The sequence below is a fragment of the Papaver somniferum genome, chromosome 1 (assembly GCF_003573695.1).
Source record: "Papaver somniferum cultivar HN1 chromosome 1, ASM357369v1, whole genome shotgun sequence".
Lineage (NCBI taxonomy): Eukaryota > Viridiplantae > Streptophyta > Magnoliopsida > Ranunculales > Papaveraceae > Papaver > Papaver somniferum.
The window spans coordinates 247,486,911-247,510,398 of NC_039358.1; the positions used below are offsets into that span (position 1 = coordinate 247,486,911).

Here is a 23,488-nt window from a genome sequence, read left to right on the forward strand (position 1 = left end):
TCTCAACTGCGTACCGAGGAGATCCGACGTGAAAACCTATCAGCTTCCGGCTCCCACACTGCCCTTGCAGCCGCCAACAGCCGCCGTCTTCAACCTCCTGTATCGTACGCTCCATCTTCTCGTCGATCGTCAGCTGCTGAACCCAACAGCAACTACATGGGCCGGCAAGCACCTCTACTACCTACTCCAGCGAGCCCACGGCAACCCTACCCAACAGAAACTACATGGGCCTCTCAGTGGTCGTCTCCCCCAAGCCCATACCTAACGGCTCCAGGCTTCCACTCTCCTGATCATTACTGGGCTTCTCCGCTTCACTTCGCTGGACGTGGCCGAGGACGCCATTTCCGTTGACGTGGTCGTGGCCGTGGCAGAAGCACTACACCATCCCGTTCACCACAAGCATACATCACTCCCACCACGGAATTCCTTCACCCATCGGACATTGCCGAAGCATACAGCTCCTTGAGCATTCGAACACCTGATGATGACTTCTATATGGACACTGGTGCAACCTCACATATCACCTCGGATCCAGGTACCCTACATAATGTTTTTCATTCGATCAAAGTACGGTCTATCTTAGTGGGAAATGGCAATAGAATTCCGGTCACTGCTAGTGGCTCTAGGTTCATAAATCTCCCATCTCACACCCTCCATCTCAAAGACACTCTAGTCGTTCCTTCCATCATCAAAAATTTAATTTATGTTCGTAACTTTACTACTGATAATCATGTGTCTGTTGAGTTTGATCCTTATGGTTTTTTTGTGAAGGACTTGAACTCGGTGAAGACTATTCTACGATGTGATAGTTCTGGGGAGCTCTATCCCATCACTAGATCTGTCGTGCCATCATCCATATCGTCACCACCTCACCAATATTCTCTTGCCGTCTGTTCACCCGACGTTTGGCATAGTCGCCTCGGCCACCCTGGCAAGGCTGTCTTAGATGCTTTACGCACAAAGTTTTTTATTAAATGTAATAAGGATCATTCTCCCAATCTTTGTCATTCTTGTCAAATTAGCAAACATGTTCGTCTTCCCTTTTATGACTCTGATTCTACCAGTGTTTCTCCTTTTGATATAATTCATAGTGATTTATGGACATCTTCGTTAAACATTGATACGGGGTTTTGCTATTATCTTCTCTTATTGGATAATTTCACAAATTATTTATGGGTTTTTCCACTAAAATTAAAATCCCAGGTTTTCGCCAAATTTTTGGAATTCCAATCCTTTGTTCAAACTCAATTTGAACGCCAAATTAAATCATTCCAATGTGACATGGGTCGCGAATCTGACAATTCCTCTTTTCACAAATTTGCTGGTCAACACGGCTTAGTATTTCGTTTCTCTTGCCCTCACACATCTTCTCAAAATGGTAGGGCCGAACACATGATTCGCCGAATCAATGATATCACTCATACTCTAATGTCTCATGCCTCCATTCCTCCCAAATATTGGGTCTATTCTCTTCTTATGGCTGTCTATCTACACAATATCATTCCCACTAAAATTCTCAATTTCAAATCACCAATGTCCATCTTGTATAGACGTCAACCCACATATGATCACTTTCGCATTTTTGGTTGTCTTTTTTACCCTAATCTTTCTTCCACAACACCACACAAACTTGCTCCGCGCTCCACTAGGTGTGTTTTTTTTTGGCTTCCCACCAAATCATCGTGGTTATCGTTGTCTTGACATTTCCACAAACAAAATCATCATTTCACGACATGTCACGTTTGATGAAAACGTCTTCCCCTTCTCAACTTCATCTCCCTCCGGATATTCCCCTCCGCAAGATCCTTCCTCCTTACAAATCCATCCCCTTTACTCCTTTCTAGACTCCTCCACCTATCCACCTACTTCCGCCAGTTCCCCCGTCCAAACTACACCTACGGACTCCACTATCACTTCTCCTGTTCCCTCAGCTCCTGCGTCCTCTCATGACTCAGGCCCATACTCCTCCTCACCGACGACCCACATATCCAGCCCACCAATCCAACCCAAATTTGTCGCCTCTCCAGCCCATCCCAAACCAACCCACCACTATACCTCCTCCACAGCCCACTCCTACTCAGCCCAGTTCACTTCCCTCTCCACCGAGTTCCCCTCTCCTGCATAACAGCCCATCAACTGCCTAATCCATTCCTACCCGTATCACATCACTCCCTTCTCCACAGCCCAGTTCCCTTCCCTCTCCACCGAGTTCCCCTCTCCTGCATACCAGCCCTAAACAGCAACATACCGTTGCTGCCTTTACCGCACGTCCGGCAACACGTGCTTCCCGTGGCATATTTTGGCCCATCCAAAAGCTAAACCTCCATGTTCAAAATGATTCTCCCATTTCCCCTCTTCCCCGTTCCTATCTCTATGCCCTTAGGGACCCCAACTGGAATCCTTCCATGCATGACGAGTACAATGCTTTGATGGAGACGGGTACCTGGGATCCTGTTCCTCGTCCACCAGATGCTCACGTCATCCGATCCATGTGGCTATTTCGTCACAAATTTCATGCTGATGGTACCTTGCAGCGGTACAAGGCTCGTCTCGTAGCGAATGGGAAATCACAACAGGTGGGTGTTGACTGTTTTGAGACTTTTAGTCCGGTTGTCAAACCGGCGACTATACGCACCGTGCTCAGTATTACTACCTCACGGTCATGGCGTATTCATCAACTAGACGTCAAAAACGCCTTTCTTCATGGTGATTTCGCTGAGACTGTTTATATGCATCAACCACCGGGCTTTGTTGATTCTACCCATCCCGATTTGCATTGATGAAACGTGAATTTGCCATGACTGATCTTGGCACATTACATCAATTTCTGGGTATTATTGTGACTCACACGGATTTGGGCCTCTTTCTATCACAATCTTCATATGCGCAGGATATCATTGCACGTGCATCGATGGCGAACTGTAACCCGGTCGCTACTCCAGTTGATACTCAATCGAAGCTCGGTACTACATCAGGACCTCCACTTCAGGACGCAACTTTATACAAAGTCTAGCCGGAGCTCTTCAATACCTGACTTTCACCCGTCCTGATATTTCGTATGCCGTGCAGCAGGTTTGTCTCTTTATGCATGATCCTCGGGAATCACATATGCAGGCTATAAAACGCATTCTCAGGTATCTTCAGGGTACCCTTGATCACGGATTATCTCTATCGGCTTCTACTATTACTGGTTTGACTGCATAATCTGATGCTGACTGGGCGGGTTGTCCGGATTCTCTTCGATCGACCTCAGGCTACTGCATCTTTCTTGGAGACAACCTGATATCTTGGTCGTCCAAACGACAAGCTACGGTCTCTCGTTCTAGTGCGGAGGACGAATACAAAGGGGTTGCTAATGCTGTTGCCGAAACCACTTGGTTACGCAATTTACTTCTCGAGCTTCACATCCCTTTACGACGCGCTACTATTGTCTACTGTGATAACGTTAGTGCAGTCTACATGTCAGGGGACCCTGTTCAGCAACGCACAAAACATGTGGAAATTGACATCCATTTTGTTCGTGAGCGGGTACGTATCGGTCATATCCATGTTTTGCACATCCCTTCTGACAGTCAATACGTCGATATCTTCACCAAGGGTCTCCCTCGAGTATTGTTTGTTCGTTTCCGTTCTAGTCTCAACGTCTGCTCCTCCCCCGTTTCGACTAAGGGGGTGTAATAGACAATATATTGTCAGAATATTTAGTTACCTTTCTGTTACTTAGTTACCTTTTTGTTCTGGGAGAATATGAGATTTGCATTGACTTCTCCCAGATTTCCTGTAATATACAAAACTCTACTTATATGAGTTTTAGGCAAATAATAAACGATCAAGGATAGATTACCAAAACTCTAACAAGTACAATAATGCATCTTCATTTGAGAGGTCTTTGAGAAAAGATGAAAGAGAAAAAAGAAAAGTTGTAATGGATGTTTGCTAACTCATACGCTTGGAGGAGCCTCATCATCTCAGTTATGAAGAAACTACATTTTGAGACCTGATTTGACTACTTTATTGTTATATACTGCTGCAGTCTGCTTTTTGGTACAATAATGCACTTTGATTTGAGAAAAGATGACAAAGGAAACAGGAAAGTAGGTGTGGGCCGTGTGGCTAGTGGTAATGTATGTTTTACGAGTACTGGTATTGCAGCAGCATTTGTGTGGTTAAAAGAGAGGTAAACATTCTACACTCTCGTATCTCTCTCACTCTCACTCTCTCCGAACAAACACTTTCATCTTCTTTTTCTCTATCTTTTACTTATACTTTTATAATGGCTTCTGAAAGTAATCTAGTTAACGGTGTAACTGAGATCTTGAAACCGTTGATCTCTCTAATCACTCAACAGATTTCTTCGGCATGGGGTGTTAAGGATGACTTAAGGAAGCTCAAGGATACCTTGGAGTCAATCCAAGCTCTGATTACTTCTGCTGAGTAAAGACAAGTGAATGATCCTACAGTCAGACTTTGGCTGAGAAAGCTTAAGGATGTTGTTTATATTAGGAAATAAAATAAGAGACTATAATTTAGGAGATATATTTTAGATTATTTTGAGTTATATTAGGAATTGAATATCTTGAGAACCAAGTCTTATGTCTCTTGTGATTGTATAAATAGCTTGAAGGATTAATGAGAAAGAAACACCAAAATTATTATCAATGTAATCGTTTAATGTTTCCGCGTTTATGTTCTCCTCTCTCTTGCTCGATCCTTTACATGGTATCAGAGCAGGTTATTTGTGTCGAGTCAAATGACCGCACCTTTACTCCGCGTTACCCGATTTATTGTTCCACGTGTTAGACCCAACGAGACTACACGTGAGGGGGCGTGTTGAGATTATTAGTCTCACATTGTCTGGGTTTCTAAGATCCTGCGGTTTATAATCCTTTGGGCCTCTCCACTCATTGCCAATTGGTTTTGAGTTGGATGCCCGTATTCTAACATGGTATCAGTTTTTGGGCCTCTCCACTTAAAATTTGGGGTTTTTGTATCAATTTTTAAGAATTTAGAGTTTTTTTTATCAATTTTGTTTAAGATGGAGTTTTAGTGGATCCCAACGTTTGAATGAGATTTTTATACCACAAATTTGGTCGCCTTGAATTTTTATGATTAGTTTTGTTAATATAAATCAAATATTTGTCCAGATAGATAGGAAAAAAGAAATGTCGGGATTTGTGCAGGGATAGCCCCGGAAGGCCGGGGTGTAGTAAAAAAAAAATCTTACAAACAAATAGTAAATTGACACAGCAAATAGTAGAAGTCTCTCCTTTTTAAGTTCTAACAATTATTCATTTTGGAATGGAATGGAATAGTTCATAACAAAGACACATCTACTTTTAGACAAGTTGGGGTATCAAGTGGTAATTGCTGGGGTAATAATGTTATAGAAGTCACTGTCTGATTTTATGGAGGTAAGAGGTGATCAAAACAAATGAATGGAGGAGAGTGGATAGAGTAGCAAATGGTTTCGTGGAATATTACTCCCTCCGTCCCACTCCTAAGTGACCTATTTGATTTTAGATTTTGTCCCAATGATAAGTGACCTATATCACTAAACAATGAGATATTCCGGAATTATCCTTTTAGTTAATTATAAATAATATATGAAATATGTATAATTTGATAGGCATGTTTATATTCGTTACGTAGGTGTTTTAAAATGCTTTTCAATTGTATGAAATTTGCGAACATCCGTGGAGTATTTTGAGAGATAAACCATTTTTAAATTTCACTAGTTATTATTCATAAGGGTATAATTGTAAAAAATGATTAAAAATACTATTTTCCTTTCTTGACTTAAAAATTGTGCAAATTTCAAATAGGTCACTTAGGAGTGGGACGGAGGGAGTATTATTTGTTGACTCGACCATCCATCGAAGACTCATTTCATTCCACATTCATACTTCTACTCTACACACTTTCATATTTCTCTCAGAAAACACTTTACATTTACAGAAAAACAACTCGGGGAAGAGGCAAGATTTAGGAGAAAAATATCATATAAGACAATTACACAAGCCTCGTCTTTAAGCAAGACACGGCGAAGAATGATCATACGAACACAAATGAAGCGCGAGCAAGAGACCACACAATAAAGATGAACCATCAATAGAAGCGCGAAGAATCAACTAGTAGCCCGACATACAACGACAGCTTCTAAATCCTGGCGTATAATAAGATAGACCGAAATAAAATCAGGTGCCTTTTCCTTTTCTCTCTGCCTCTCTTTTCTATATAAAATTTCTTGTCGATGATACCCCCCACTAGTCAGGGATTTTAGTAATGGATTCTATTGGTTCAACAGGTTGATCGGAGTTAGACTACATTTTTGTAGGTTGATGACCAAGCACGAATGCTTCTTAATTTTGCTCATAACCCACCGAGAAGCTCTTAGAATTCTCCAAACAGCGGAATTGTAGTGGCAACTAAGGATTGGGCGTCTACTTCATTTTCCAGAACGGATGTAGTATTTTCAAGTTGCTCCCTCATTATAAGATGGCCGGGATGGGTCTGAAAATGGCCAAGAGTTTCTTGAATCTAGATATGTGACGGGTGATTCTAATTCAATTGTTTGACTCGTTTTTTTCTGGTTATTATTATTTAATGGGATGGATGATTACAGAATTCGAACCCTCATCTCCGTTATGGTTGGCATACCAATATCGGATTTTTGAAATTCTTAAAAACTGCCAAAATCTCATTTGTGGGTCCCACAGTCAAGATAGAAAACTCTGGTTGCCTCTCAATAACCTCATCATCATCCTATAAAATCTACTCAGTCTTGTCTTAACCCCGCCATTGAAAGGGATTTGAATCCAATCTATCTGTTTTCTGTTCAAATATGACTGACGACTCAAGCAACCAGCAATACTTTGGCCACATTTGGCAGTGCCTAAGTCGAATATCAACCGAGTTTTCACAATCTTCGGTGACCCGAGAAAAACTGGTCTTGAATTCATTCAGAGCGTATGTGAATGGATTACCTTTAACTTACTTCTTAATTCATCAACTCTCATTTCCGAATTCCAAAATTCCTACAGAGATTTTCATTTTAAACTCTTGTTTCAGTGATTTGTATTTGGAATGGCTGTTGGCAATTTCATTTGTAGCCGGGATTTCTAAACTACCGTTGGGTAAGTAACATAAAACCAGAAACTGCTACACCCAGAATCAATTGCTTGGCACTTCTAAATCTAATTTGTGGGTGCCAAAAACGGTTTTCTTGCAGAATTTTGCAGAGGCAAAATCTGCAATGGAGGGTAGTTAATCCGGTTATGTTAGTAGTGGATGAGAGTTGCCATACATGGTACACTCAACTGCAACATAGCAGAATCGATTCCATCAAATGGCATGTTTTCATCGGAGGCCGGCCGCCGTCTTCAAGTTTCGGCACTAGAGATGGTAAGTGGAAGTCCTAGTACATTTCACTTGTACCGCTAATTTCTACCATACCAAATGTTTTCCATCTTGTAATATTTTTTAAATTTTGCAGTATTAAGCAGTGAACATCTGAAAAAGCCTTTGGAAAAGTCCCAATCAATGTACTACTGGAAAACCATAGGGGGTTGCCATAAGCCACACATCTCTAATTGTACAATCTCTTGCAAAATGCATCATGCATGCACAATACAAGCTAAACTCATTTAACTACACAAATAGGCCGTAAAAAGCAACCAAGAAAGTAGAAACAAGAAATAGAAGAAGAAAGAGGAGAAGTGGAGAATCACTTACGTTCATTAGCAGTAGCTACTGATGCTAGAGAAACACACAATAAAAGAAGGAATAAACGCATTGGACCCATAACTCTAGATCACACTGAGAGGTTAAGAAGGTAAGTGCTTGCTTGAGAAAGCAGACACTACAAGAAAACCCGGATTAAGCGACCATGCAGTTTTAGATGCAAAAGCCCATATTGAGTCCCTCTAACCCTTATACTTGCCTTTGTTCTCCACTTTTATGAACTTGAATTATACCGTTATAGGTAGGGCTGCACACAGGGACAGAGCCAGGACTTAAAGGTTGTGGGGTCGAAATTTTTTTTCTAATATTCGCAACAAAAAAAAAATTGAACTGAATCAAAATCGTCGTTTGAAATTTTTACCTTTATACACAAGTTCCGCTACAAGTTAGTATTCGGACACAACCATCAAGATATGTATCAAGTTCCAAAATCATGTTTAGCACAGCTTCCTCAACAAAGCAAATTACAGGACTATGCTTTGCATATGCGAAGTTTGTTCTTTGGATCCAGGGTTGAGATACCTGCAACAAAGACGAAAGGAGTTTAAAAGCGTGATTTTGATACTGCAAAAATCAAAAGATCCATAACCATAAGTCTACCCAAAAGATGGAGAAAATAAATCATTCATGTAAACCCAACCTGATGTTAATTAATCTACGTTATATCATCTCCCCCATTTCACATTGTATACTCAAGTACCAACCTACAGCCTCCCCTTGCGTGGCTTCATGATCTTTGATCCAAGAATGATTGAACTTTCTACCTTTCCGTGAATTAGGAAATTTATGATTTCTAGGCTGGCACGGCCCATTCTGCAAATATGTCCTTCGAACTTGGTTTTTAACATTTGGATGATAATCCATAATCGGTTTTCGAAGCCCTGGATCTGAAGGGAGGTTTGCCAATTCAACATCAGTTAACATATTTGAATTGTTACCATTGGACTTAGGAAGGGATGGTTCCGGCACTGACATTCCCACGTCACTTTCTTTTAATCTGTTCACTTCAGTTTATAAAGAAGAAGCAAGTTCACCAAGTTCATTTGTACTGCCACCACCAAGTTCTCCATCGACAATTGAGTTTTCATAAATCACGGAATTGGTTGCATAAACCTACATTGATGCTTCAATTAAAACATTGTAAATAAACAAAATATACAAAAGCAAACAAAACAAAACATTGATGATTCAATTAAAAAATATATTGAGAAAACCCTTAAAATTCAAATAAAAGACAAGGGTCTGATTACTTATGGATTAATGAGTATTTTAACGAATCTCACTCTAGTTATGCAAACTGTGATTATAGAGAAGAGGAATTTTGCTTTTGATTAAGAAAAAAATAAAAACCCTAACTTGAAAATACCCAAATCGAACTAAACGATCGTATGTATTTTTGAATTAAAATTAGAATAAAAAAGAAATCATGGTGATGAATGTACCTTAAGCTTCACCTTTAACTGATTTGTGATCAGTATCATCAGCCATTTATATTTGCACCCACAAGACTCTATTATTACAGAAAAACCAACTCTATTGTTACTAAATTTGAAATTTCAGTGGGCCCATTTGCGCTCACATGCCTCCGTCCACATGGGTTGGATTGGGTCGGTTTTGGCCTCACCCACCACCCAACCGTTATAGATAGACTGACCAGAATAATGTGGTTTACTAGTGGCTTTGTATGTTGAACAAATGTAGTGTGACGTTATTGTTCAGATTCACAGCTGGTTAGGGTGAGATTTGGTTTGTTCGTGTTGGCAGTGTGGAATCACTAGTCCATGGAGGGCTATTAATCATGTTTTTAAATGACATATTAATTGTGTGATTAGAATTTAACAAACAAATCCTGTCACATAACATGAAAATAGTTGGGCCTACCATTCAACGCAAACTACCTGTCATTTTCAAACGTGACAGGTGTGTGATTTAATGATAGACTACTAAATCACGGGATAAATCCGACAATTATTTGAAGTTTTAATTCGCCCACCACTGATCGTCTATTGGGTGGACCGAAATGGCCAGCCAACTACAGTGCCATGTTTCGATAAGTATGAAATGGGTTAGCTATCGGCTTACTTGCCATATGTATTTCACTGGATCTCAGTCTTGTTCCAACAAACTTAAATATTCCCCCACATTCAGAACCGAATCGCGTAACCTTGGGGTTCTGGAGTATAGTATTAGTATCTCCTCTTCTCTTCGTTTAGGTTTTAGGGTCTCTTGTTTATCTTTCTCACAGTGAACCAACAGTTCATGAAGATTTAAGTGAGAAACGGAGAGAAACAACACATGACCTAGGTATTTAACATCCATATTTCAGTGTTTTGCTATCAATTTTGTTTTTTACTTAACCTAATTTTTTCTCCTTTTCGAATCTGTTTTGAACGAAGGATATATCGTTGTTGTCATAGTTGTTATGTGAAGATTCAAAGCTATTATTGAAGATCCGAAGCTTCTATTTGGAAGAGTTGGAAGTAATAGAGAAGATCTGTTGTGTTTTATGCGTTTTGGTTCGTCCCCTCTCTCTCTTAGGGTTTCTTCAAATCAGGTTCTCCTTTTTCTGTTCATTTATATTCATGATTCTGATTTTATTTTATTTTGTTTTTAATTTCAGTTTGTAAGAAGATCAAGTGACTAACAATGCCTCCTGCATCTAAAGGTAATTTTATCAGATTCAAGGGGTTTTGATAGTTTGTTAGTTTGGATGTTGATTTGTGTTTTGGGTTTAGATATAATTAAGTTGTAAATGTGTGTGTTTGTGCCTCCATTTTCGTATTTAATAGTTTGCTTTTCTGTTGTAGGATGTTTGCAGTTGTTACTGGTACAAAGAAACGAATCTGGCATGAGATTATTCGAAGATTGGCTCTTGAATGTGTGACTGTCATGCTAACAGCTAGAGATGAAAAGATAGGATCAAATACAGTATCATTGCTTGTCAGAATGTGGGTTGGAGAATGTCTTTTTCTACTAGCTTGATGTTCAAGATCAATCTAGTGTTGATTCCTTAGCTAATATGTCCAAACCCAATTTGGGTGGGTTGATATCTTGGTAAGTATTTCTTTTCAATATGCCTTCAATTTTGAATGCATCGGACCAACTCCATTGAGAGTTAACAAGTTCGCTGAGAACAGATTCTTGCTAATGATTTGAGTTCTGCGTTGAGTCATCAAGTATATCTGCATGTTTTTCTTTGAGGTTTTTTAGCTGCGTACATGATTTAGTTTGGTTAAAAAATTCTGTTTGTCGGGCTGTTGTGTTAGATTTGGATGAAGTTGATATTTGAAACAGGAACTTTTTAAGTTCTATATACTCGCTCAACTTTGTTTAATTGTGAGGTATGTTGATAGTTATGCAACCACTAGGTTTTGATTGTGAAATGTTCCGTTCTGTTCATTTATATGCAGCAAGTTCTGGTTTCTGTGTTATGAGGACTATAGTTCTTGTGTCTAATATCAATTTCTTGTCATGAATTTGTGAATCCAAGATGGCTGACCTAAAGGCACAGGCTTTGGAAGCTTCCAAGGAAGTCAAGTACATATAGATTTTTGTGATTGTTTTTAGTTATAACATGACAGATAAATATGCGACTAAATGATTACTGATTTAGTATGTATCTTTCTCATTGTTCCACTGATTTTATGTTCAAGTTTGTCTCACAAAATGGTTGGACTAAATCTTATTCAATGAGCTTTTCAATTTCCTCGTGTTTCGAGTATCTCCAGTTTCAAGTTTATGTTGACCATCCCCAGAAAGTATCGGAGTATGGTTCCTAACACATGATTAGTTGCCTTCATTTTGAAGTTTCAATATCTTAGCTGAAGCATCTTTTGTTGGAAATTTCATACTTGAACTATCTTCTGTGATTTACCACCATTTTAGCTTAAGTCCATACTAACATATTTATCAAGAGTTATTTCTGAATAGTCACTGTTTTTTTACAATGGCTTGCTCTACTTTATCTTCTGTTGATGCTTATGATTTAGTGCCTTCTTTTGATAGGATGGTCGACCATGCGATAGAATGTTTACCGCTGGGAGCAATCAGGAAGAAATGCTCTGACATGAAGAGAATCATAACCTGCGCAGAATCAGCATTGATGAAGTTTTTATAAAGACTGTGATTCGGGTACTTGGAGAGCTCCAAATTGGATGAAATTCCCAGTGGCGGTGTCATTTGTATCATGTAAACATAGTCAGCGAGCTACCAATCCACCTACCAGAAGTTCCGAGGTATGGTATGACTTATTTGTTGCTTTGTTCTGCTTCTTTGGGAATATATCGTTTATTTTTTCCTTCTTCGGTTTACATGCATAACTTAGTTACCGATTTCTGTATGGTGAGCCAATCCACTAAATTTGAAGTTGCAACTCAACATGAATATCTTATTTGGAATGGTTTGAATTTTTTAGCTAAGGCTTTGCAATTTCCTATGCTTGCCTCGATTTAGTTATGATTGTAGTTAGTTTGAATTATTATATAACTAGATAGTGGTTGTGCAAAGTAGTGGCTCTAGTTGTCATACTTCTACTAGGAAAACTACACAAAAATTGTAATTACTTTTCTTATTGGGACAACAAATTCTCCATCGGGGCTAACGGCTACATAAAATAAAGATTAAACCTTTCGAGAAACCTTGAATGTGTACTTGTTTTGTTTATTACGCCTTTTTTGATTTACAGGGGAAAGTAGTTTTTGGGGTTTTTACCAATGGAGAACCCAGTATCCAACATGGAAAAGGGTGGGGGTCAAGTGTTGTCCGCATGCACTTGCAAAATTCTCTCTAGTCAATCGGTCAAACTTAGACCAAGTTTTTGTATGTTTGTAGATTTACTTTTTCAGTTTTTAACTTGGATTTTTTATATTTGTTTTTTGTTTATGAAATGATTATGCGTACGTTTTTCTTTTATTTTGCTTTCACTTGCTTCAAAGTGTTTTTCTTTCTCTCCACCAGTCCACTGATACACTGATAACACTGGATGCTTTCAAGGGTTCTTTACTTGATTGTTATTACAGAATTTACAGAAGAAGATGCTTCTTCTTCATTTCATTGTGTGTTAATGAATCACCATCATCAATTCATCACTTAACATCTAACCAACTTATCATTGGAACTTGTGGTATCTTTTTTCTTTCTTTTTCTCTCTATCAATCACTCTTCTTTTCTGGTTATTTTTCTTCATTCTAGATCTTTGTTTTGGGTAATGAGTAAGTGAAAAAGAAGAACAGTAATGGATTATGAGAGAACCCATAGAAGTGGAACTACAAGTAGTGAACTCTTCATCTGTTTTACATCAAGACCTTCATCAAATTCTTTTTCATTCATGAGTTCTTTGTTGCTTTTTGGAAACAGGTGTCGGATGTTGTTCCTATTGCATGTCGGGCAGGTGACCTTTGGTACTGATTATTACTATAGATATTTAGTTTGGTTAGATCACCTAGGCTGTTTCTTAGGCGCAGTAGCATGAAGTTGGGGACTCAAGAAGCGATTTTATGTACTATTTTTTTGTCATGAAACTCTATGAATACAATATCGAGCACATACATATTAGGTTCCGGCATTTTGAATCAGTAAAAATGGGGAATACACAAAAAACACAAATCAAAGAACTGCCAATTATACTTGGCAGGGGATAACATTTATACGATAAGGAACACAAACTTGCCTATCTTCTGACGATCCCCTCCCATATACGATTCTGGGGTATTGATTCAGGAATTCGACATAGGTAATCAATGCAAGCTTCAGCTTCACATAGTTTTTTTCTGTGATCATGCCTCAGTTTCAGGATTATCTTTTTATACCTTAATGATCTTCGTTGTGGATTAATTTTTATGTTTACCTAAAGTGCAGTCATCTTTAACCAAGATTTGGACATAGGAATGGATGTTTTTATTGCATACTTCGATATCATATTTATTCCTGAGAAGTTCTCTGTTAGATTCTTGATAAATTTTAATTTTTGAACTCTTTGAACCCACATTGTAATATGGCGTTATTTTCAGTGTCGGTGGTGCAGACTATGGATCTGTGAGAATAGGTGCCTTTATGGGGCGTAAAATCATCAAGTCTATTGCGTCAGGGTCGTTGCCTAATTCATCATCCAGTGCTAATACACCAGAGCAAGTAAATGAACTCGAAGAAGATGGTAACGAACTACGTGAAGCTGAAGCTTCCCTTGATTATCTATGTAATCTTGCGCCTCACAGGTAAATTTCTTGGGGCACAAAATTTTTGACTCTCTTTTCCGCCGTTATGAAGTTTGTAGTTACATCTTTTATTGCAGATATGAAGCAGTGTATGAAAAGAAGCTTCCGGAATCTATACTTGGGGAAACATTCTTGGAAACCTACCTTGACCACAAACGCAGTTATGCAGTTAAAGCACCGGCCAGACATCCAATCTATGAGAATTTCCGTGTCAAGTTTAGTTGTTATTATTAACTCTTGGACAAACTGTTCTGCCATTTCTTGTCACGAGTATCTTGTGAACACAAGATTTGATGAGCTTCTGACTTTCTCAAGGCATTATAGTGACCTTTATCGGGCATGATATATGTCAAGATGTTCTTATTTTACCCCAAAATCCATGCACTATTTAGCTAGGAGCAGCTTAATTAAGAAGAAGGATATATCTTGGAGCATCACCATTGGACCTTCCACACATGAAATAATCTGACCAAATTGCTAATTCGTATTTATTTGATTTCAGGCTTTTAAAGCACTACTAACAGCTGTATCATCTAATGACCAATTTTCTGCTCTTGGAGAACTCGTGTACCAGGTATCTATGCAGTTTCGAGCTCCACGGAGTTAAATTTCTTAACCGTGTTTCTAAAGTAAGAAGAGTCGCCTCTAATAGTTTTGACTTGTAGACTAATATTTTCTTATTCCCTTTTATATGTACAGTGTCAGTACAGTTATAGTGCTTGTGGACTTGGATCTGATGGAACGGATGGGCTAGTAAAATTGGTGCAGGAAATGCAACACTGTAAAGTGTCTAAATCTGAAAATGGAACTCTGTTCGGAGCAAAGATTACTGGTGGAGGCTCCGGTGGCTCTGTTTGCATACTAGGAAGGAACTGTCTAACAAGCAGCGAACAGATTCTAGAGGTAACTTTCTGAAACCTCAGTTGAGCAAAAAAAATAAAGATTAGGGTAAGTTATTCGTGGTTAAGACATGGGCTACAAACAAAATTGACCGACATGCTGAACTCTTTGTAATTAGAGACTGTTAATGTGCAGATTCAGAAAATGTACAAAGCTGCCACAGGATTCAAGCCATTTGTTTTTGAAGGTTCTTCCCCAGGTGCCGGAGAGTTTGTGTATCTGAAAATTCGGCGCCGTTTTCCACCAACAGAAGCTTAGTTTTCCCCCCTCTAACAATCCGAAGCACTTTTGAGTAATTTTTTTCATTCTGATTTTACTATTGTTTGTAGTTATTAAGATTCTAATTCTTGTTATTGAGACTACTAGAATTATGAATCATCTATAAGTTAAGTCGTAAGTTGTAACCCTTCATTTTCTGAAAGGGTTGTTTCTGTAATAGAAAGAAAAATCATTCATGCCAACAAAATCATTCATGCCAGCCAACAACTGTCAAGCACAGTGGTTAAGGCACCTCTTTCGTCCATAGTGCGGGCGGGATGTAGCGGATCGATTCCCGTTAGGAAAGGTTGGATCCCCTGTTTTCACCAATTTCCTCTATGGATAGAGCTGAAACTGGATCTTGTTAATGAGATGGCGGTTGGGCTAGCAGTGGGGCTAGTCCAGCTTTCTTGGTCTGCTAAGGGGAGTGGGCCTAGCGGTGCCGTATCAAAAAAAAAAATGCCAGGGTGTAGTAATAATTCTTTTTGTTTTACCAACAAATAGTAAAAATAATTTTGACACAGCAAATAGTAGAAATCTCTCACTTTTAGGTTCAACAATTATTCATTTTAGACAAGTTGGGGTGTCAAGTGGTAACTGCTGGGGTATACTTGCACCGACTAGCCAATAATGTTATAGAAATCACTGTCTGCTTTTATTGAGAAAAGAGGTGATCACAAATGAATGGAGGAGAGTAGCAAATAGTTTCATGGATATTATTATTTGTTGACTCGGCCAGCCATCGAAGACTCATTTTATTCCACATTCTCATAGTTGTACTCTACACACTTTCATATTTCTCTCAAAAAAACACCATTATCTTCATTCATTTCTTCTTCATTGTTTTTCTATCTGCTTGAAATTTTTCATAATGGCCGCTGAACAAATTCTTGTTAACGGGGTCACTGAGATCATTAACAAGGTATTACCTGTTATTACTCAACAGATTTCTTCGGCATGGGGTGTAAAAGACGACTTACGAAAGCTCAAGGATACCCTCGAGTCAATTCAAGCTCTAATGTCTGATGCCGAGAAGAAACAAGTAAATTATGATACTGTGAGACTTTGGTTGAGAAGGCTTAAAGATGTTGTTTATGATGCTGACGATGTTTTGGATGAGTTTGCTTATGAAGTCATGCGTCGTGATGCAGTGGGAGGCAAACTTAAACACAAGGTACGAGACTTTGTCTCACCCTCCAACCCACTAGTATTCCATTTCAAGATGTCTCGTCAAATCAGGGGAATCAATGCAAAATTAGATGAAATCTACAATGAAAATGTTAGGTATTCGTTAAATGCTAGTGGTTTTCGTGATAATCAAACTACAGAGCAAGGTAACCGTCTAACATATTCGGTGGTAGATGATACTTCACTTCTAGGGAGGGATGATGCAAAAGCAGAGATAATAAATATACTGTCTGACAAATTGTTACCACCCTCGTCATCATCGTTTAATTCTTCTCAGCAAGACAAAATTTCCACAGTGTCGATCGTGGGTATGGGTGGACTTGGCAAGACTTCACTAGCTCAGCTGGTCTACAATGATGAGTCCATAGGAAATTACTTCGAACTAAAGATGTGGGTTTGCATATCTGATGATTTCGATGTCTCTCGGATTTTAAAAAATATCTTAGAGTCCATTACCGGAGGTGCATGTGGTGATCTATCAAATCTTGATGTCCTGGCGAATAAGGTTATGGAAAGCCTGACTGGTAAAAAATATCTGCTTGTTTTGGACGACTTGTGGAATGAGGATGCCCAAGATTGGGAGAAATTAAAAAATGTCCTTGTTTTTGGCGGCTTCGGCAGCAAAGTATTAGTCACTACACGTAATCAAAAGGTTGCGGATACAGTTGGAGGTATAGTTCACAATTTGAAAAAATTATCAGATCATGTTTGTTGGTCTATTATCGAGAAGAAAGTATTGTCTCAGGGTGGAGCAGTATTGACCTCCGAAATGATAAAAATTGGCAAGGATATAGCGGGAAAATGTGATGGTCTACCACTTGCAGCAAAGTCTCTCGGAAGTTTAATGTGTTCAAAAAGAAATCAAAGTTATTGGTTGTCAATCGCAAACAATAATGATTTGTGGAGTGCAGAAGAACATAAAAAGGTCATATCAATATTAAAGTTGAGCTATGACAATCTACCTGCGCCTTTGAAGCAATGTTTTTCTTACTGTTGTTTATTTCCCAAAGACTGGGAAATAAATAGAGAAATGTTAATTCGACTATGGATGGCAGAAGGATTCCTTGTGCAATCTAGTGGAGGACTTGAAGATATAGGGAATGAATATTTTGAGTATTTGGTATGGAGTTCATTCTTCCAAGATGTGGTGAGGGATGAAGAATTGGGTGACATTACAACATGTAAGATGCATGATCTGGTGCATGATCTTGCATTGAGCATTACAGATTGTAACGAATTCGTAATTGGAGACGGTAAAAGATACGGGAAGGAAGAAATTTCACAAGTTCGTCGTTTACGACTGCCATTTGATGAACAAGGGGGGTTTTCATCTGATAAGTTGCGCACTATTATTGCTACTGCCTCATGGGATTTTCGGCATATTGATTCTTTTCTTCCTCATAAGCGTTTACGAATATTATGCCTGCTCAGCGTCTGGGATTCATGGTCACTCCCTTCTTCGATTTCTAAGCTGAAGCATCTGAGGTACCTTGACTTCTCATGCGTCGATTCATTTCCTAAGGTGTCTTTAGATAATTCATACAATTTGCAAACACTTATACTGCATCAATGTAGAAACGTTCCCAACTGGCTTCTTAGTAAAATTGAAACTTTGAAGAAATTGAGGCATCTTGATATCTCGAAGTCGGATATTAAATCTATTCCCGATAACATTGGGTCCTTAAAACATCTAAGTTTTCTTGATCTTTCGGATACAGAAATCTCTAAGTTACCGGATTCAATCACTTGTATCAGCAGTTTAAGGACGTTGGAGTTCCGTAAATGTCATAATTTAGATGCCTTACCTAGTGAACTAGGAGCATTAACGCAATTAAGGTGTCTTGATTTTAAAGGTACTTCCATCAAAATATTGCCTGAATCATGTATTAGCAACCTCAGCAATTTGGAGATGGTGAAATTAGGAGAGAACTGTAAACTTCCCAAGGAAATCAAGAATTGGCCGAGATTGAGAATTTTTACTCACGGGAGATTTGATGATGTTATGCCTAGAGGTATAGAAAGGCTCACTTGCCTGGAAAAATTAGAGGATTACATGGTTAGAAAAGAAAATGAGATCTGTGGAAGTTCCGGTAATAATGGCATTGAAGAGTTGGCAGGCTTAAACCTCCTTCAGGTGTTATGTATAAGAAATCTGGAGAATTTGAGCGGTGGAAAACAAGGCGCAGAAACAGCAAATTTAAAAGACAAGCAACACCTTCGCAAGTTAGTTCTGAAATGGGGTTCGACTGGCGATGATGAAGAAGTGCGGAATAGCAGAAGTGTGAATGATACTACGGTGTTGGACGGTCTCCAGCCTCACTTAAATTTAAAGAAATTGAAAATAGATGGATTCTCAGGTGTAAAGCTTCCAAAGTGGATGATTGGTTGTTCATTATCAAACTGCCTTCCGAATTTGGTGGAATTAGAATTGTACTTGGATAATTGTGAGAAGCTTCCAGCGTTAGGTATGCTCCCATTTCTTAGGGTTCTTTTTATTTTGGGAATGAGATCAATCAAGTGTTTGGGCGAAGAATTTTATCATCAACAAGGAAACAGTAATGCTTCAAAGATATCTTCATTATTCCCTTCGTTAGTTAAATTGTGGATAGTTGGATTGGAAAACTTAGAAGAATGGGTTGCTCCTCTTTCTTCTTATTCTTCTTGTTTCCCTGCACTTGAGACGCTGATTTTAGTTAACTGTAAAAGATTGAGAAGAACACCACCGATAATTTTGTTTTCTTCTCTTAAGGAATTGATGTTATTGGGTACCAATGACAATGCAGTGAACTCATTACTCAATATAGGAGTAGAAGAAGGATGTCTGCCCTCTCTCACATCCATTGAAATATGGGAATCTCCAGATCTAATATATTTACCACCGCTGGGCGATCTACTCCAAATCAGTACTTCGAATTTTAGGTCCCTTAAAATTAGGGATTGCTCAAATTTTCAAGGTTTTCGTGATGATGGTGATAATCGAAACAACAACAACAACACTTCTTTTCAGTCGCTGAGGATATATGATTGCCCTGTCTTGGCGTCTCTACCAGATTTGCAATTATGTACTTCTATTCGTTCACTGTTGTTATACCATTGTCCTGTTTTAACATCTCTACCGGATTTACGATTATGCACTTCTCTCCGGGAATTAACTATCTGGAAATGCGACAAACTGAATAAGGAGTCAATCCCCTATGATCTCAAGAAGTCCCTCACGTTTCTTGAAGATCTGAGAGTTGATTTCATTCAAAGAGACGAGGGCGGTCCGGATGTATCTGATTGGTGGGAGTTAACTAATTTGATGGAGAAGGAGTAGATCTGCTTGCTACAGTTCATCTTTTCTATCACCAACAGCCAACAGGTGATCCCTTCTCTCTGTCTTGTTTAAAATTTATTGAGATTAAATTTGTATTCTCTTTGATGATAATGTTGGAAATTGATTTGTAATCTAGACAACTCTACACAGTTAAAGTTGTGGAATTGACTAGTCAGAACAACTTCAACTCTATTTTACTTGTCTTGTCTGGTCACTTTGCTTATGAATTCATACAATTGGTGCAACAGGTTGGTAGGAATTACTTCATAGCTTCGTTTGAAATGATATGGAATGTTCGATCGAAGATGAGAAAACAACTAGCAATCGGTCATCCTTCTTAATTTTCCTATGAAAGATCGTTCGGCCAGTACTTCATTTCAAAGAATTCGAGTCAGGTTTTGCAAAAAATGATGAGCCATGGCTGCCAAAGAATAATTTTCAGGCAACTTGTACCATTGATGGCAAGATTTTTCGTATGATAATTGATTCGGATAGTTGTGAGAATGTGATGTCGGAAGAAGCCGTTCGTAAGTTGAAGCTACAGACTGAAAATCACCCTCATCTCTACTCTCTTCATTGGCTTAGTAATGGTTCAGAGGTAACGGTATCTAAATGTTGTGTTGTGAAATTTTTCATTGGCTCTTTGTACCAAGATAGTGTTTGGTGTGATGTTATCGTAATGGATGCTTGTCATGTAAGAATATTTCTATACACAAAAATATTCCATTGAGCCATGTAATAATTTTGGTTAATTATGAATTATTGCTAAATTATGACAGTTACCATTTATGAGATTATTTTCGTTAACAATATGCGATAAGTGTCATGTCTTGGTTGTTTTCGTGTATTTTTCACGTCTCATGATAATTTAAAACTGTGGAAAAGTTTGCGTTCATCTTTGGATAAAGTTTTTAATGTCTTCTGTAAGTTTGGAAGAACATGGCATATTGAGTATGATTATTATTGGACCTGCGATCTTTATTTTCACGATTAACGAGTAGTTACAAATGTTTGATTCGTGCATAATAAGAACGCACAGAAACTGAATGTCAAAGGTTCTCACTTTGTAAAAAATTCTAGGTTTAGCCCTATGTAGTCGATTTCGGGCATCTCGGCCGGAATTCCGGCGGAATTTCGGATCACCACAAAACGAAACGCAAGATTTCGCCGAGACGGAAAGAAATCGGAAATTTCGGGCATCTCGGTCGGAATTCCGGGCATCTCGGACGGAATTCCGGGCATCTCGGACGGAATTTCGGTATTAAAACATTTCGAGAACAATGGAGACAATACTCCTGTTTTACAAAATTTCCTTCTCTGGAGTTGTACCGAGATTACACCGAGATTTGGAAACGGAATCTCCCCGAGACAACGTTATACCAGTATCTCGCTCGGGACCGAGACAAACCGAAATCCGAGATCGACTACATTGGTTTAGCCGCAAGTTCTAAAAGGATTAATAACCATCTAGGCGTAACGGACATTTATGTTGGGCCCGTTACAGAAAACTATTAATGGGTTAAAGTCATAACGGTTTTGAAATTTAATGGTCCACATCACGTTTTCAGTTTCAAACTTCAAAAGTGTAAAAGAAAATTTTCAAACAAATTATTAAATGTTGTGGTTCTGCCCATTACCGAACCTGTCTATTATTTTTCTAACCCGGACCCGGTTCACTGTTCCGGGTTTGAATCTTATTCCATATCTAACCAAATCCAGTTGTCACCGTCCAGGTCTTATGAGTTTGTTGTTTAATCAGTTTAAGATCAGAAAAATTCATGGATATGCCTATTTAATTGGTACTAACTGATAGTTAGAATTCATTTATGAACATAATGGGTCCAATTAAAGAGAGGGTCTCCGGAAACAAATGAACCGATCATTATGCTGCCTCTCAAACATTTTATTTTTTATTACACGTTCAAATAATAAATAGAAACTAATTTCTATACTGGTGTTAAGAAATTATGAAGTGAATTTTATAAACGAAATATGAATTTATTACTGTGCTTCCGCTTTATTGAAAACTAATGTATAATTTGAAAATGATTTCTTACCGAATTCATTATAACATTTTAATTCGAACCATGTTTGACACTATAAAGTTTGTATGTACGTTCATGGTTCGTGTGCTTGTGCATTAGGGAATAATTTCTCTCAGATTATTGTTTTTCTTTTTGGATTTTATGAGATTATACTTGAAATTATTATGGGACTCTATAGCTATCACCAAAGTGATGCTAGAGTGTTATATCTCAATATAATCATAATGTTATTATAAGCATGAATTTGCAAACCGTAAAATGTAGGTTTTGCAGTTATCGATGTCATGTGATAATGACATTATTTTAGTTGATTGGATATCACCATAGTGATGTCAAATCACTTTTGGCCATGATCACAGTTTTTCTAATGCTTGTTATATTGTTTTTCTTAAATGTATTAGAACAGAATTTACCCACAGGAAATTGGAGTTCATGTATTTAAGAAAACATTGACTGATATGATTGTTGATCATACATTATGGATATGAACTGATTTGAATCTTGAGGGTTTCTGGTGTCATTATGTTTCCCTTTTCTCCCAATGTTGATGATAATTTCAATTGTACGTATAAAATTATTGTACTTAAGATTCTTAGGTCATAATTATTTAGTTATCACCACAGTGATACTTGTTAAGAATCGAGCAAGAGAGAGGAGAGCATAAACGCGGAAGCATAAAAGACTGCATTGATAATAATTCGGTGTATTAATTCTCATGGCTTAACAACCTGTTTATATTGTTCACAAACTTGTCGACCACTCAAACTACTTTCCTAACTAAGATCAAACTCTAAACATAGACATATCTCCTAAATATAGACTCTCATATATATTATTTCCTAATACCCTCCCTCAAGATGGAGCATGTAGATCACGAATGCCCATCTTGGACAAAAGAAATTTAACTTCGGTTTTCTTCTTTCTTCTTCTTTTTTTTTTCAACGCTTTTGCGAGAGAAAAAAAATCTTCAGACCGTAGTTTAAGGACGTTTCGGTCCCCTTCATAGTTTAAGGACATTTCGTTCCCAATAGTAGTTTTAGAAAATACAGGTTCCATTGTTATAGTTTAGGGACATTTCGGTCCTCTTCGTAGTTTAAGGACATCTTTCGGTCCTCTTCGTAGTTTAAGGACATCTCGGTCCCATCTTCGTAGTTTTAGGACATCTCGGTCCCCTTCGTAGTTTTTGGACATTTCGGTCCCATCTTCGTAGTTTTAGGACATCTCGGTCCCATCTTCATAGTTTTAGGACATCTCGGTCCCCTTCGGAAGTTTTAGGACATTACGGTCCCAATCATAGTTTTAGGACATTACGGTCCTCTTCGGAAGTTTAAGGACATTTCGGTCCCGGTCGTAGTTTTTGGACATTGCGGTCCCAATGAAAATATAAGGACATTACGGTCCCAATTATAGTTTTTGGACATTGCGGTCCCAATGAAAGTTTTAGGACGTTCTGATCCAAATTGTAGTTTTTGGACATTGCGGTCCCAATGGAAGTTTAAGGAGGTTCCGGTTCAAATCGTAGTTTTTGTTCAATTCACGTATTCAAACAAACAACTTGTCTCCTTCTTTTCTTAATTATCCTTCTTTTCTTAATTAGCATCTGAATTGCTCACCGTCCCTTTCTTAGCTTGACAGACGCACAACCATACATGCTCTTAGTTTACCAAATCCGCAACATCACCTTGATAGCACATATATATCATACAAAAGAACCACACTAGCAAACTCGTGCTACTTCTATCTCGATATCTAATTCGACTAAAAATGCAGCTATCGATCTTAACTCAAGCCATCTTCGCAGAGTCCCATTCTTCACCATCGATTATTAA

At 38.3% G+C, this 23,488-nt stretch overlaps 2 protein-coding genes and 1 long non-coding RNA gene across 3 annotated transcripts; all 3 read left to right on the forward strand.

The window, feature by feature from the left end:
* The first annotated feature begins 5,974 nt into the window (after positions 1 to 5,974).
* Positions 5,975 to 7,571, forward strand: LOC113324285. The gene is made up of 3 exons (XR_003347923.1): positions 5,975 to 6,198; positions 6,305 to 7,133; positions 7,229 to 7,571. It is a non-coding gene; the product is annotated as an uncharacterized LOC113324285 (long non-coding RNA).
* Positions 7,572 to 10,386: 2,815 nt separating this feature from the next.
* On the forward strand, positions 10,387 to 15,313 carry LOC113276278 (L-arabinokinase-like). Its single transcript, XM_026525859.1, has 9 exons — positions 10,387 to 10,405; positions 10,559 to 10,680; positions 13,096 to 13,129; positions 13,378 to 13,471; positions 13,749 to 13,952; positions 14,030 to 14,166; positions 14,453 to 14,526; positions 14,652 to 14,855; positions 14,988 to 15,313. Exons 1-9 carry the CDS (start codon positions 10,387 to 10,389, stop codon positions 15,108 to 15,110), a joined length of 1,011 nt encoding a protein of 336 aa, XP_026381644.1. The 3' UTR covers positions 15,111 to 15,313.
* Positions 15,314 to 15,855: 542 nt separating this feature from the next.
* LOC113324275 (putative disease resistance RPP13-like protein 1) lies at positions 15,856 to 20,411 on the forward strand. Its single transcript, XM_026572599.1, has 2 exons — positions 15,856 to 19,659; positions 19,863 to 20,411. Exon 1 carries the CDS (start codon positions 15,982 to 15,984, stop codon positions 19,612 to 19,614), a length of 3,633 nt encoding a protein of 1,210 aa, XP_026428384.1. The 5' UTR covers positions 15,856 to 15,981; the 3' UTR covers positions 19,615 to 19,659; positions 19,863 to 20,411.
* Positions 20,412 to 23,488: the final 3,077 nt, after the last annotated feature.